At 32.0% G+C, this 17186-nt stretch overlaps 1 protein-coding gene across 1 annotated transcript in view; it reads right to left on the reverse strand.

The window, feature by feature from the left end:
* LOC143083490 (protein mono-ADP-ribosyltransferase PARP14-like) overlaps positions 1-17186 on the reverse strand; it is a 46812-nt gene that overhangs the window by 947 nt on the left and 28679 nt on the right. Inside the window, exons 5-15 of the mRNA XM_076259750.1 lie at positions 14790-16502; positions 12834-13259; positions 12327-12412; positions 10885-11115; positions 9930-10151; positions 9269-9299; positions 8495-8694; positions 5871-6043; positions 5275-5331; positions 3557-3678; positions 3097-3392 (exon numbers count right to left, since the gene is read on the reverse strand). Coding sequence (XP_076115865.1) covers positions 3097-3392; positions 3557-3678; positions 5275-5331; positions 5871-6043; positions 8495-8694; positions 9269-9299; positions 9930-10151; positions 10885-11115; positions 12327-12412; positions 12834-13259; positions 14790-16502 — 3557 coding nt within the window. The remainder of the gene's footprint in view (positions 1-3096; positions 3393-3556; positions 3679-5274; positions 5332-5870; positions 6044-8494; positions 8695-9268; positions 9300-9929; positions 10152-10884; positions 11116-12326; positions 12413-12833; positions 13260-14789; positions 16503-17186) is intronic.

The following is a 17186-nucleotide window of genomic DNA, read 5'->3' on the forward strand; positions in this document are numbered from 1 at the left end:
AACGGATGGGTTTAATATTTTGTTCTAAATATATAAAAATAACTTAATCTTTATAAAAAAATCTCAGGTATATCTTACTGAGAATACCCTCAATTGCTATTTTTAATGTTGAAAATACGGCTTCCGTAAACATGTAAACGCAACCGATAACAACATGAAACTACCAACAACAAAACTGACGTCTTAGATTATGCTGTCGTATAAACTGCAAATACTTTTTTCTAAGCATTTATCAAATTGAATTTAAATTGAAAAAATCGTCCAAAATGAGAATTAGTTCCAATGACAAAAAAGATAACTTTTATCAATCAAACATAACATGAGAATTTTCTTTCAAAACATCTACCATTTTTATATTTTGTATTGCAGTTGTTGTTCTTCACTTCGAATTATGCGGACTTTTCCAGTATCAAACTACATGATATATATGACTGGTTAAATGAACATATAAGTTTCAACTTCGTCTAGTTGTATCTACTATACAACATATCGAAATATGTAAATTCATCTCTAGGTCCAATTATGATTACATAACATTGAAACTTAACCAGAAAGTTAAAGAGTGTCGTAATATTTATGATAGGTAACACTGTCAGTTTGATGTCAAAACCATATTCTTACATAGACCATATTAAATATCAAAACTGAAAACCAAGTATGACTTTAAACTGTCCATTGCCCCAAAAAAACTACATTCGCTTGTAACTCAGGGTTTCAGCATTTTGATATTAAAAAAAGTATTTCTTCAGAGTAAAGTTATAAATATCAAACTAACCACCATCAATAAACATAACGGATATCTTCAGTCTGTAGTTATAGATGAATCGTCCTATGGTTTAGATTGTTTCAAAACCAAAAGCGACGTAATTCACATCGGAGTTTAAATCGGCTGTGATTTTGATCGTTTTTCATAATCAATGGCTTACTATTGTGAACTTGTTTGTTTTCCTTTTTTGTTTTGGTTGTGATTTTGTCTGTTCTCATCGGATTTGATAGTCCTCCTTGTATTTAACTGATTAACAGTTAATGGAACAATTACACATTTTTATATTTTCTAATACAAACAGAAAAGTCTCCACGAATAAAGATATCAATCACAAGGTCACATACATTGTTATCACTTAAATACGAAACTAAGAGTATATACCACTAATGTCAACATTTATTGAATGTTATTTATCTCAGTGTTTACATATTTTGTATTATTAAAGAATCCGATAAAACCATCCAACACATATAAAAACACATTAGATTTTTTTCATCAGTATTCTTGCATTCTCTTTAAAATGATATCTTGGGACTAAAGTCTTTTAATTTATGATATTTTGTTATGTAATGCGATCATTAAGCGAAACGAAATAATTTAGATTAACTAAACAAAGGTTTAACCACCAATATAAGATAAGTATAGATAATATAATTATACTTACAAAAAGATCGGGTTGCATAACAAAATAACATAATATTAAAAGACTTTAGTCCCAAGATATCATTTTAAAGAGAATTCAAGAATACTCAGAAATGACAAGTATGAATAAACCTACACAACCATCCACTACAATATACTTCTATGAAAAATAAAATGAAATTAATGAAAAACACTTAGAGGTTGCAAGGAGCTCAACTCACAGTGAGCAATGCTCCTTGCACTGATTCTAAACTTTCTTCTAACTTTGATTGGAGTTAAATCTTATTACAATAAAATTAACGGTACCAATTTTCTTGCACCAGATGCGCATTTCAACAATACATGTCTCTTCAGTGATGCTCGTGGCCAAAATATTTGAAATCCAAAGCTTATATGAAAGATGAAGAGCTATAATCCAAAAGATCCAAAAAGTATAGCCAAATCCGTGGAAGGAATCAGAGCTTTGCATAAGGGAGATACATTCCTTAGTTTATAATAATTTCTATCATTTTGTAACAGTAAATTTTAATAACACAAAAAATCCGTATTTTCATGCCAGTACCGAAGTACTGGCTACTTGGCTGGTGATACCATCGGGGACTTATAGTCCACCAGCAGAGGCATCGACCCAGTGGTAGTAATAAAATTAACGGTACCAATTTTCTTGCACCAGATGCGCATATCGACAATACATGTCTCTTCAGTGATGCTCGTGGCCAAAATATTTGAAATCCAAAGCTTATATAAAAGATGAAGAGCTATAATCTAAAAGGTCCAAAAAGTATAGCCAAATCCGTGGAAGGAATCAGAGCTTTGCATGAGGGAGATACATTCCTTAATTTATAACAATTTCTATCATTTTGTAACAGCAAATTTTAATAACACAAAAAATCCGTATTTTCATGCCAGTTTCGAAGTACTGGCTACTGGGCTGGTGATACCCTCGGGGACTAATAGTCCACCAGCAGAGGCATCGACCAGGTGGTAGTAATAAAATTAACGGTACCAATTTTCATGCACCAGATGCGCATATCGACAATACATGTCTCTTCAGCGATGCTCGTTGCCAAAATATTTGAAATCCAAAGCTTATATGAAAGATGAAGAGCTATAATCCAAAAGATCCAAAAAGTATAGCCAAATCCGTGGAAGGAATCAGAGCTTTGCATGAGGGAGATACATTCCTTAATTTATAATAATTTCTATCATTTTGTAACAGCAAATTTTAATAACACAAAAAATCCGTATTTTCATGCCAGTACCGAAGTACTGGCTACTGGGCTGGTGATACCCTCAAGGACTAATAGTCCACCAGCAGAGGCATCCACCAAGTGGTAGTAATAAAATTAACGGTACCAATTTTCTTCACCAGATGCGCATTACAAATGTCGAAACGTGTTGCTATACAATATTGTACAGTGTGCACATACGTTCAATTAACATTTACAATTGTCATGTTTCGAGACAAATTTGACGTTTGATGTACTTAGTGTCCTTATAGATATTTCAAATAACACTGGCAATTTACACGTCGATCTTTTTTAGAATTTGGCCACCTACTTCGGTTTAATCGGCTCTTAATATATTTTTGGCTATGAGCATCGATCACTGAAGACAATGTTTTCGAATTTCAAAATTGGAACGTTTAATGTTATTTCACGACAAAAAACATATATAAAGGAACTTACCTGGTGGTAAGCGAACGCTCCAGTTGTATAGTGCACAATGTAAAACGGAAGAATATGATGAGAGTTGAATATAACAAGCTCTTTCTTATCTGGTGACATATGGGAGTCATAGCCTTGCTGAAGTGAAGCTCCATGAATCACGGAAGGACATACGTACACATTCCCAGGTAAGACCTGACTAAGAAGAAGCTGAGTTGCCCCTGAAATGTAACCCATCGAGTAACCAGGATATTCACTAAAGTAGACACCTCTGCCATAGTACCCGTTGTTATGCCTGTGCGCGAATCCTTGCTGGCCTAGAAAAAAAATAAAATGAAACGGTGAAACGAGTATTTCTCATCAAAATAACACATCTAATAAAATGCTGTTATTTGAGATAGATGCAATATCTTGAAGATGCTTTAATTTGTGCAAAATATTTAATTGATTCTGGGTCATATATGTAAAGAAAAAGATTTACCTGGGACTTTGAAATTGTTTTCAACAATAGACTTTATGTTTGCCTCTATTGTACCATGAAATGCTAATATCGGATAAGCCATTTTGGCTCCTCTGTGCTTCTTCATGTCATCTATTGCTTTGCTACAATACATAACAGTGATAATTTCAATCTTTATAGTAACACTGTATCGAATCTCAGAAATTTGTAAGTAAGCTTATGTGGATTTGAATTAAGAGGCATGTTTCAAATTGATCAAACTGTTGTCATAAATTATGTCGTTCATTTTACATTATGCAAATACTTATCAGATTTAACCAATCAAAAACTCTTATAGTGTTATTAAGCATACTAGTTTGTATGTTAAAAGCCAGCAATCAGAATTTAACAACTGCAATTCATTAAAATATGTTAGAACCAGATGCTCCGCAGGGCGCAGCTTTATACGACCGCAGAGGTCGAACTCTGAACAGTTGGGGCAAGTATGGACATAACATTTAAGCTTCATACAACTCTGAATTTGGATTGTGATTAAATAGTTGACACAACATAGGTTTCTGACAAAGAATGAATGTGGTCTAAGAACTTAAACTTACAAACTTAACAATTTTAAATTGTACATTTACCTATTATGGTCCAATATCCAAAATCTAAATACATGGTTAGATTCAGCATATCATAGAACCAAAAAAATTCAAATTTTTTTATGAAATCAAATAATGTTCAATTTTAGACCCTTAAGACCTAAATGTGGACCAATTTGATAACCGGGCCCAAATATTAAAAATCTAAATACATGGTAAGATTCAGCATATTGAAGAACCCCATATCGTCATTTTTTGTTGAAATCAAACAAAGTTTAATTTTAGACCCCATTTGGACCAACTTGAGAACTGGGCCCATAATCAAAAATCTAAGTACATGTTTAGATTTAGCATATCAATGAACCCCAATAATTCTTTTTTTGTTAAAATCAAACTAAGTTTATTTTGGACGCTTTGGACCTTAATGTAGACCAATTTGAAAAAAGGACCAAAATTAGGAATCTAAATACACGGTTAGATTAGGCATATCAAAGAACCCCAATAATTATTTTTTTGATGGAATCAAACAAAGTTTAATTTTGGACCCTTTTGGCCCCTTATTCCTAAATTTTTGGGACCATTACTTCCAAATTCAATCCCAACCTTCCTTTTGTTGTCATAAATCTTGTGTTAAAATTTCATAGATTTCTATTCACTTATACTAAAGTAATTGTGCAAAAACCAAGAAAAATGCTTATTTGGGACTTTTTTTATCCCTTTTTTTCTAAACTATTGGGACCAAAACTACCAAAAACAATCCCAACCTTCCTTTTATGGTTATAAACCTTACGTATAAATTTCATAGATTTCTGTTTACTTATACTAAAGTTATTGTGCGAAAACCAAATGTCTTCGAACGACGACGATGACGACGACGACGACGACGCCAACGTCATACCAATATACGACCAAAAAGTTTTCAATTTTTGCGGTGGTATAAAAACGTGTTAACTACAGTATCGTAATTGTCTCTTCAGTAAAACTTAATAACAGAACATTTTGTTACAGTTGAAAGAAACGTTCTTATACTTATTTTGTTTATAAAATGTCGATTTAACAGATATCACAAATACCACATGTAACATTTATACGAATAACAAAAGACGATCTCGAATGATTCCTTTAAGTTTATTGATAAGATTCATATATACTCACTGAAAATGTTTTACCAAAGGTGGGTTGACAACATACTGTACTCTAGTAACTGTGAAGCTGAAATTCCAGATTAAAAATGTATCATTCCATTTTTTTTTTTTTTTTTTTAAACTATGGGGTAATCTTCAATTTCCTTTTGATGTTTTGTTGATTTCTAATCATAATTCTCATAAATTACATAATTGTAAAATAGTTGGAGGCATACCCATCACTCGCAAATACTGCTTCGAATATCAAATATGTAGCTTTAACGGTTTCTCAAGATATACATGTATAAAACTATTTTGAGGTTTATTTTTGATAAATTATTACATAGTTCACAAAACTCTCGTTATCTTGTGTGTATTGCACTCGCTGCAATATGAATATTTAACTCGAATTTAGTCAAACGTCTGAATAATCTAGCCACATAACAAAATATTTGCGATGAGATCAGAATTAGTTATAATTTGCTTTTATTCTTTGTATTAATAACGTGTCCCAATCATGTAGAGATCGAAAAAGTGTTTGATTTGTTAAATGTTTTGCATTATACAGTTATAATTATCTAAAATTTCAATAAATTCTTTTTTCGTTTATCATAATCATACAATCACCTGTTTCCACTTCCACTAATTAGCCTATAAAACTGCGACTCTGCAAGTCTGAAGTGGGTTTGTGCAGCTGACCCTTCCTTGTACGCTCTTTCTGGATAAAGGTCAAAGTAAACAACTTTGTTTCCTTCCAGAGCCTCTTTTTCTCCTTTCATTAATAACTGTCTGTTTGAAACCTATGATGGTATTCGAACTATGAATTATTTGAAGTTCAATTGTTCTAGTTAAATATTTTAAGCTTGGCATTGAATGAGAATGGTGAAAGCTATATTATAGTATATCAGGTTTGATTTGTGTATTATCTGTTTCTTTTTTTTTTAATCTGAAATATTTAAGATTTATTTCAGAAACACATAAAACCACATTTCAAAATACCAAATATTAAAAATAAAATATTTTTAAAATGTCTTATATTTTTTTCATTAATTGTTATTTAAGAATTGAATGCTTCTTTTTGTAAATTTATTGGGGTGTAAAAGCGTTGACCGAAGCACATTTTGTATGAAGCGAGGAAGCGCTTCATTCTAAAAATGTACGCACGGTCAACGCTTTTACAACCCTATAAAGTTACAAAAAGAAGCATGCAATACTTATAATTACATTTTTTAGCTATGATCATGAAAACACGAATTTCATATATTTTATTATTTAATTCACCTGTGCACTTTATTGTTGGAGCACGTGTTATCATGAATGAAAAGTTGTATTGAGCAATGCAACTGATTACGGAATAACACGTGATGTGCAGTTAGCCAATCAGAATAAAATATTATAATGAAACACACATCTAATGTAATTATAAACATATGAAAGTATCAAAGGGTAAAAAAACAAAAATGAAGGGTATTTGGTGATTTTATGTTCAATGTATATTTCATAATTTCTTAACATGTTAATATGACGTCTTGAGGATCCAGTCTAAAACAAATCATTCGTCTTCACGTTTGAAATATGTATGAGAGTCATGCATAAATTTATGCAGAAACCGTTGTTCTCTAAAGTTCAATGCAAAAGGTTAGGTCGGTATTGTAGCATTCCATTATAAGTTTCATAGCAAAACCTGAAATTATGGATATACTTAGGTGTGGTTTATGAATTTTCGTCAGATGTTCGGACTCCTTTTTTTCCCTATACAACACAGGGTAAAACATCTTAACCCACAACACCCATTTTTCTTTTCAACATATACTTCAATAACTCATTCAAAGTCATTTAACAAAATTTAAACAGATTGTAGATTTCTTTTCTTTCTTTTTGATTCGAAAATAATACCAATGCAAATATGAGGTAAAACCCTTGTAAGCCTTTTTCTGCCATGTTTTAAAACTTTAATATTTCGTTTAGGAGATCCATAACATATCTATATTTATCATATTTTGTTCCTTTACTAGTGCTCTTCTTAATTATAGTATCAATTTTAAATGCTCGATTTTTTTCAGGTTAGCCGAAGTACGTCCATAACTGATAATTCCATATTCGTTATATATATTCTTATTTTAATACATCGATGGGAATACAAAAAAATATGCTCTTTATGTTTTGATATCAGGTTCTTTTAATCACTTTCAAATTCCATATGGTAAATATTTAAAAATATAAATAAGATATGAATATAAAATAAAATTAATATGTTGTTTTCAACTCATAAATACAATTGTGCTCTCTGATATTAACAGTGTTATATCATTTTTGATTCTTTTTTTACCTGGATTTCTTTATAGTGTGATGAATTCATAACGTTTTTTTATTAAGCGCCCTGTTACGCTTAATAAGGGTTTATGTGATTCCATAAGAGCTAAACCTTATACTTATTATTTGTTTTTGTAAGCATCATGTCCCCCACATTTGCAAAATTAATGTCTCCTTATTAAAGAAGTGAGAAATTTTATTTCCGCATATCGTTTATTTTTCTGCATCATTTTTGTGCTATCTTTTATCAACATTTTACTGACTTACCAAAATAGACGATTAATGTAATTAGTATTTATTGAACATTTGTTTATTTTGTCACCTAAGCCATATCATAACAAATGCAATAAAATTTATTACTTCTAACGCCTCGTAACTTCGTGTTTTATCTGGCATCTGTTTTATTTGAACGCTACTGACGAGTCTCAAATAGACGAACCGTGCCAACGCCAATACAAATATGCTGGTATCTTTGATTATATTATGTTGTTGCATCTTTCATTTGCTTTGTAATTTTTTCGTGCATTGTATAAAGCATGTATTGATAGATCATTATGCAGATAAAGTTTGTTGTATTAAAGTTATACTGTAAGAGGTCGTTTAACTATGCAATTATATTTTCAATACTTAAACTAAAGAAGGTGTCCCTAGTACACGGATGTCGCATCCGCACTATCTTTTTCTATGCTCCTTGGACCGTGAAAATAAGGTAAAAACTATAATTTGGCTTAAATAAGAAAGATCATATCATAGGGAACATGTGTACTTAGTTTAAAGTTGATGGGACATCAACTTCTTTAAAAACTACCTTGACAAAAACTTTTACCTGAAGAGAGACAGACGGACGAACGAACGAATAGATGGACGAACGGACGAACGAACAGATACACTGACCAGAAAACATAATGCCAATAAATGGGGCATAAAAATGTTCTAGCCTTCTTTTGCAGTTGATCTAGTTCTTCGTCCTTCTTCTTCATTTCATCTTTAGTTTCTTTGAGTTCTTCCTCAAAGTGTTGTTTAGCTGCAATCGCTGTTTTAAGAACTTCACGTTTCTCTTCGTCGCTCATTCTGCTAAACACAACTGTTGAAACTCCTCCCTTTAAAATTCTATCTGTATTCTTCACAGTTGAAATTTCTACAATGAAAAAAATGTATGCACTTGTAAACCCGTTACAAATTCGATACCTTTAAGAACAGGCTTCAATAGTAATAATTATATCTTTAAACATATTTTATTTTCAATGTGTACCAATATATGTCTATTAAACCATATCTTCTTTTCCAAACAAACTTCAAAACTAAGAAGTTCAGAGATGACGTATTTGAAATGATACATTTTTAAGTGCTTTTACTTGAAAAAAAAATTATATTACTTTAAACCAACTCCATTGTTAATAGAAAGAAATGAGTAATGTGTCTGTAGGACACATACGGTGACCCGCTTGCATATAACGTTATTAAGGGACATAACTCAAGAAGAGTTAAGAGACAATACTCAAATGTGTACTTGATCTGCGATTTCTGGTAATGAGCATTGTGTATAAATTTCATATCATTTTGATTAGGCAAACTAACGTTAGAGAACGTTATATATTATTAAAAATAATAAGAAGATGTGGCATGATTGCCACTGAGACAACTAGAAACCAAATGAAAAAGAAGTTGAGCCTTGTATTCATCATTTTTAAATATGTTTTTCAATAACTTACTTTTTCTATGGTTTTCCTCTGTTTCGAAAGCCTGCAAAATAGTTTTTTTATTAAAGATACTACAGTTTATAAAGTATAAAAATGATGAACACTTTGTGTTATAGACTATTCAGTTTCTACTTTTATTGGGTAAAGTTGATTCAAGATGAATTTGCCAAATCTCTTAGTCATATACATTGTAGCAACTTATATTTCTATACATTTTTACATCCTTGGCTATATATTTTTAGCTGTTCGTACACAAGAATATGTTACGTGTAATATTCATTTACTTGACTTAAATAAGGAGATGCAAGTTTCTACATGACTGATAAAATAATGACTGTAATTCAGCGGTTATCGTTTGTTTATGTGTGACATATTTGTTTTTGTTCATTCTTTTTATATACATACAAATAAGGCCGTTAGTTATCTCGATTGAATTGTTTTTAATTGTCATTTTGGGACCTTTTATAGCTGACTATGCAGTATGGGCTCTGCTCATTGTTGAAGGCCGTACGGTGACCTTAGTTTTTAATTTCTGTGTCATTCTGGTCTATTGTTGACAGTTGTCTCAATGACAATCATATCATATCTTCTTTTTTACATTAATTTAAAATTTCAAAAGCATTACAAATCGTCAGTTACCATCGTAAACATATGATATTAACAAATAACAAACCTTAACAGTGTCGTGATCTTTATCATACACTACAAACAGAACTTCTGTGATCACCGATTTTGGATTTTGCGATGAGAACTCTTCTACACATTTGTACAATGATTTTGCAACAAGAACTGCGGGATATCGAAGTTTACCTGTTCCCAGCGCTGGGAAGGCAATAGAACTGCATTTATTTTTAGAAGCTGTCGACAAACATTCCATCACAAACTTTTCTAGCTCCTGCAAATTATATATAAACAACATATAGACAAATATGTTCTTCAAGTGCGTGAAAATTAATAAATAATTCGATATGAAAAAATAACCATATAAAGTTATGTTTATATTTTATATTAAATCAGCTGCTGTAGAATGTCATAACTTAATAATTACTGGCAGCTGATTAGTACAATATATACAGAACCAGATATTTTAGGACAAGCATTTTAAAAACTATACATTTTAACGTTTTAAAAATTTGACCATGCAGGGTTAACGTTTTATACAGAGCACACCTGAACTGTTGAAGTGTGTTGTTTTCTTTATTGTAAACACCTCAGCAAAATAAACTGATTTTTAGAAAAAAAACTTTGAAAACTGACACAAATCATAGAAGCATTAAAAACTGGATGCAATCTCTTGCTAAATACTACTTATATAAGACGTGAAATGTCTATATATTTTCAAGTTTCAGTTAAAATTACTACATACAAGATCGTACACTAATGACGCATGATAAGAGACTTCATTCGATCGATATCTAGGTAAAATTCGTCATAAATAGGGTTTTTTATGTTAGGTAGGATTATCACTAAACTAGTACACATTTCTGTTCAAGGGGCCAGCTGAAGCACGATTTGTATTGAAGACCCATTGGTGGCATCCAGTTATTTTCCGATTTTTGATCGGGTTGATGACTCTTTGACACATTCCCCATTTCTATACTCAATTTAGTTGATAAGTAATTACTTACTTTGATTTCCGATCCTTCTTTACGCCATTGATTTAAGCATCCATGACAAACAATTTTACACTTTAAATTACCACCAGCTGTCACTGCAATATCTCCATAATTGATACCATTCGGATAGTTCTGTGAACACTCTTGTTGTAAGGATTGACCACCATTTTTCAACAATGAGGCGGACACTGCACCATGATCCAGCTTTAGTTCTTTTGACGTCGTATTTACCATTGCTCCAACCTTAATAGTATTATTTGATATACATTCGCAAAAATAGGCCAAGTAGTCAGGATAAATTCATATTTGAAATGAACGTGGTTATTTCACTCCTCTGACTCATACAACAGTTGTATGTCAAGAAGAAGATGACATAGGATCAAAACCAGTTGAGAATGCGTAGAAAACGATATGTCCTTACATTTTACTCCAATTTCATATAAAAAAAATAATTTACTAATGTTATAAAAAGAATAACTAATCAAAGAATTCAAAGTATGAAACATATTCAACTCGTGACCGAATAACACAGATAACTAACTCATGTACAACGCGCATTCGTGATTAATGTGCTGTTCGGTCAGTCGTTGAAGATTTTTCCCTATTTGAATTCTTCGATTAGTTATTCTATAATTATTAGTCTAAATTGTTTATTTACAAATATCGTGTACTTTTTCGATTCACATGGCGAATGATGCAATTACAACAGAAGAAGTTTTGTTTGATCGTGGCTTGCACTTCAACGTCGTACTTTATTTGACCTTTTTAATTTTTTGGAATCGAGCGTCACTAATGAGTCTCTTGCAGACAAAAAGCGCGTCTGGCGTATATACAAAATTGAGTCCTGGTATCTATGATGAGTTTATTTACAACCACTGGGTCGATGCCATTGCTGGTGGAGATTTATTTCCCCGAGGGTATCACAAGCCCAGTAGTCAGCATTTTTTGTGCGAACATAAATTATTACTGATATGGTTATATTTATAATTTTTTAATTTTTTAACTTATAAATTAACTGTTAACAAAATTTTTAATTTTTTGAAATACTAAGGCTTTTCTACCTCAGGCATATATTACCTAAGTTGTATTTAGCAAAACTTTTAGGAATTTTGATCCTCAATGCTCTTCAACGTCGTACTTTATTTGGCCTTTTTAACTTTTTTTGGATTCGAGCGTCACTGATGAGTCTTTTGCATCTTGCGTATATACAAAATTTAGTCCTGGTATCTATGATGAGTTTATTTACAACCACCGGGTCGATGCCACTGCCGTTAGATATTTATTTCCCTGAGGGTATCACAATGTGTAACTTCTGAAGTTGCTAGAACAATAAGCAAAATGAAGCATAGTGACACAAAAATATGTATTCATTGTTTATACTATAACTGAATTATAATAATGTGTACCCAAATACACACAAGAATTCGAAATAACTGTATATGTTGTATCTTTACCTTCATTTTTGAGAGCTGTCCTTTAACTATCTTTATCTCAATATTGCCAGTCTGTACATTTTGTTGATCACTTGCAGCAGTTAAACCTGCATGGGATGATAAAGTTAGCTGTTTATATGATATTCTTTAGTTTCAGAGGTCGACGTATACCGTCACTGATGAATCTTTTGTAGACGACACGCGCGTCTGGCGTAAATATAAAATTTCAATCCTCGTTTCTATGATGATTTTATTAACGCTTATCTTTTTGTAAAGTTCCCTTACGGCCGCGTGTTCCTGCAAGAATCAGCAACATTTATAGATAAATGGTATAACTATTACATTACACTAACATTACTTTCAAATAAACTTCTCTTTTTCAAGGCTTAGCATTTTTCTCTAAGATATTACACAGTTGGTGTCCTTCAAGTCTACGTATCTTAATTTTAATACTAGTATATGGTCACTAGCGTATATGCTATCCATGAAGCTATTGTGACTTTATATATACATGCACCTGAAATTTACCTTTAGAATCTGTCTTTGCGAAATGTATAGTTGCTGCTTTCTTGAAGAGTTTGACAGTGTCAAAAACAACGTCACATAAACAAACTGTCTGTATGCAGCTAGATGGATGCACTCTGAAATAATCTTTTACTATTTCAACTATTACATTGGTTGCTGCTTCCGAAGGATAGTGAAATATTCCAGTACAGAGAGCTGGGATGGCTATACTGGCAAATTTGTTCTTCTCAGTCACTGCTAAGCATGTCTCTATACACTTGACTAAATATTTTTCTTCTTTATGTTTGCCGCCTTTCCAGGTCGGTCCGACGGCATGCGCAATCATTTTACAATTTAAATCCCCAGACACCGAACAAAACACCTCTCCATCAGAAAGTGGGCCAGATTTTGTAATGTACTGTTCACATTCATCTTGAATACTTTTCCCACCTTGAAGAGAAATGATGATATTTAACCATAAATACCATTTCATTAAAGTAAGAAAGGAGACAGAATCATTGCAAAGGAGAAATATAGTTCTTCAAACAATATTGCAACTTCACCTGCATATGGGATATATATTTCCCTACTTATTCGATATTCAAGAGCTTACAGCTCCTACTCAGACTTTGTAAAACGTCATCAGTGTCTGAGTAAAAAGTTGATGAACCAGGGGTATGTCAAAGAACGTCTCGTCCCTTCTCTAAAAAAGTTCATCGGAAGGTATCAAAAACTTGTTGATAAATATTCCGTATCAACTTCACAAATAATGCATGATGGTCTCGGTGTATATATTCTGCGTACTGATGTTGTTTATCATCTTAACAATGTGTTATATTGTTCTCTCATTTGTCTTTGTTCTATTATTAATATTACTTTTACTGTTGGATTGTTTTATGTGATATCCATTTAACCCGGCTCGGTACTTAAACATCCAGTCAATGTGTTTGTATTATCTTTCATTTTTTACTGTTGTGATTTGTATATGCGACTTCTTGTGTTTCTTTGGATCTTATAACGTGACTCTGTACTTTAAAAGATCCCGTCAATATGATATTGTTCTATTATATGTCATTATGATATATTTCTATTATGAATTAGAAAATACGTTGAACCACAAACGTCAAAATTATTCAATCGCGGAGTGGAATGAACTATTTGTGAATTCTTATAAATTCTATATAACTTTTGGACTATTTTAAATCTCGGTCTATTTCTGAAATTAATTCTTACATACTTTGAATTTTTAACCCTGTATGCTAACATTGCACATGTGAAATTTTTAAATTGTTTGTATATACATTAAACGACAAATGTATGTGACGTATAAAAATTTTTGACGTCAGACACGCGAATCAATGAATGTGTTTGTAGATAGATGTGTTTTGTGTTCTGTTAAATTGTTCCTTTTAAAATTGTTACACGATGATGACTGCTGTACCCATATTTTGACTATTTTATTCATTATGTCTGTTTGGTTACGCATCATTGTAAATATAACGGAATTTGATGAGACTGTCATCAAAGTGAGAGGTTTAGCGTTTTAAAACCAGGTTAAATCTACCATTTTCTACATTTGAAAATGCCTGTACCAAGTCAGTAATATGACAGTTTTTGTCCATTCGTTTCTTGATGTGTTTTGTCATTTTGATTTTGCCATGTGATTATGGACTTTCCGATTAGATTCTCCTCTGAGTTCAGTATTTTTGTGAGTTTACTTTTTTCATAAATCATCATTCTAAACACTTGCAAACAAGAATGGAATAAAACTGGTCTGGATGCACAGAAAAGGGTAGACGGTTAAATCATATACATAAAATTTAACTATTTATTTCATTTGAACCAGAACAATGATTAACTAAAGCTAAAAGCAGTATTTATTACTATTTTGCAACACATAACTGTCAGTCAGACTTGAACCTTTTAAGAATATATTTTTTTTTAGATATTACTAAAAACGAAACGAAATCGATAACTAACCTATTTTAACAAGGACTCTTGCCAATCCACCTTTATGCTGTAGATCTTTATTTGCAGCATTAACTATGACGTCAACATCAAGTTGAGTAATGTCGCCTTTTATTATCAATACTTCTTTATTTCCATTTGTAGTGAAGCAGGCTATTTCTGAAGCATTTCCTTGAACTATACCTTTGCTATCAGTTCTCGTGCCGTCATCAAGGTCATCATCGCTACTTTCATTACCGTCTTCACCAATTTGTTTCAATTTTGTCTTTCCCATAACTTTTTTCACAACTTTTTGAAACTTTGAATTTGAAGCTACACAATCAATGCACTTTAGCAAGTTCTCTACTTCTTTAACAGCGTCTTCGAAAGCCTTGCCCTGTCCCTTTATAAAAATACTATCATTTCTAATGCTAAAGACTATGTTTTCTTGTTTCAATTCTTTTTCTAGTTTTTCTATTTTTTCTTTCATCAACTCCTGTAAAAGTTTCACGTCATCAGGACTGAGCTGGTACGATTTTTCTTGTACTCCATTCATGGATATGAAATCGGAAAGTTTTTTGTGAACTAAATGACCATTGGATTGCGATAAACAGTATATAGCAACTTCGTCTAGCTGATTTGTAGTTATTTCTAATATGGTGTTTCTATATTCATCTTCTAAATCCTCAATATATCTTCCAAATTCGCGTGAATTGAGAACAGGTGTCTGCCAGTTTTCTATATCTAAAGATATTTCAATTATAGATTCCTTGAGAATTTCACCGCATGTCTCTGCTTCGTTGTTTGTCATAGCGTGCACATATATAATATCATCCTGAAGATCCAACACTCCAATAGTACCGCTTGCTTGGAATTTACCGTAAATCTTCTTTTCAACATCAGGTCGTTTTAAATATTGAAAGAAAAGTTTTGACCTCTTGCCAAAACATTCAGAAACTATTCCATTTAATATTTCAAAAAATTCAACTTTCGCAGCAGTTATGTCAACTCCCGTTCCGCAAAATTTTACGACATTGCCTTTTGTGTCTATCTGTATATCAATACCTTCATATTTACTTTTCAATTTATCAGCAAAATGTGTATATTCTAATAGGATCAATTGATGGTGCTTTAAAGATATCAAATCACTCATTTCTTTGGTTTTTCGTGTGATATCTTTCGTGATATCTTTTATCATTTCCTTTATAATTGCTGACAGTGTTTGCACAGGCGTTTTGTGACCAACAATATATATCTCAAACGATGTTGTTTTCTCAATTATAACACTAACGTTATCTTGATTCTCTATATTCAGTTCTTTCAGTCTTGACATTAGTAACGTGTGTACATTCTCAGCAACGGAGTGTTTGTCTACTTGCAACGACTGTAAATATTTGTCAACACTCTCTTTGACATCTCTGCTCCATGTTTGTGCCAGTTTTTGATAACCTGCTTTTTCTTTTGAAAGTGTACACTTCATTTCCACCTTATTATCGTCAGATGACGATGGCCACGTGATTTCAGCATTGATTGCTTGTAGCTGTTCGCAAAGCTGTGACTGCGATAATGTTGAATGAAGTAAGAATTTCAATTTCTTTTTGTCGATATTTGTGATATAAACAGGGTGCGGCACTTCGAATGCTGGCTTGTCTTCGTCATTATGGGATCCAAGGCAATCGTGGAAAATTTGCACTGTTAATTTACACTTGTCGATTATGTGTGAATTTTCGCAAGCAGCCATTGCATCTATAAACAAAAAACAAACAGACGTCAATTTGATTTCGTCCTTTGTGTTACAAATGTTAATTACTGTCTTTTTTCAAAATAAAAATGACCTTTTGTTATTTTCTTGGAGTATTTCAATAGATTATTGTTTATTTTCAATATCGAATAAAACTAAGCGGTAACACATCTTATACAGAAAGTAATAAAAATTAAATTATACTTCCAATAAGGGACACCATCAATGCCTATAATATCATTCTCTTCTATACCATTACAGTGGTTAGTGCATGGATAATGAGGAAAAATATGTATCATAGAATGTATATTGCAGTCTTGATCTTATGCACAAAATATCTATACTCAGGATAATCTATTATCTGTAAAAATTACGACTTTTATGTAAACTTCTGATGAAAACGGTTTTACTATTAATTTGTTCTTGAGTATATCTTTAAATTTCTTTGCTTGTTTTTCTTTCTTCATTGTTTTATCCCAAAATTATTCTTTATTCTGTAATTCCCTTCTACAACTGCACTGCCTTCAGCGGCATATGTTTATGAAGATGTGCCTGTTTATTTACGTGTTGTGATGTGCCATTATTGTTTCAGGTAAGGGGAACGGTTGCGGTACATTTTAAAACGTTCAAATCCGCTGCATTTGTTGATGTGCAGTGGTTGTCGTTTGTTGATGCTGTTCATAAGTGTT

Source organism: Mytilus galloprovincialis, chromosome 7 (assembly GCF_965363235.1).
Source record: "Mytilus galloprovincialis chromosome 7, xbMytGall1.hap1.1, whole genome shotgun sequence".
In the NCBI taxonomy this organism is placed as follows: Eukaryota; Metazoa; Mollusca; class Bivalvia; order Mytilida; family Mytilidae; genus Mytilus; species Mytilus galloprovincialis.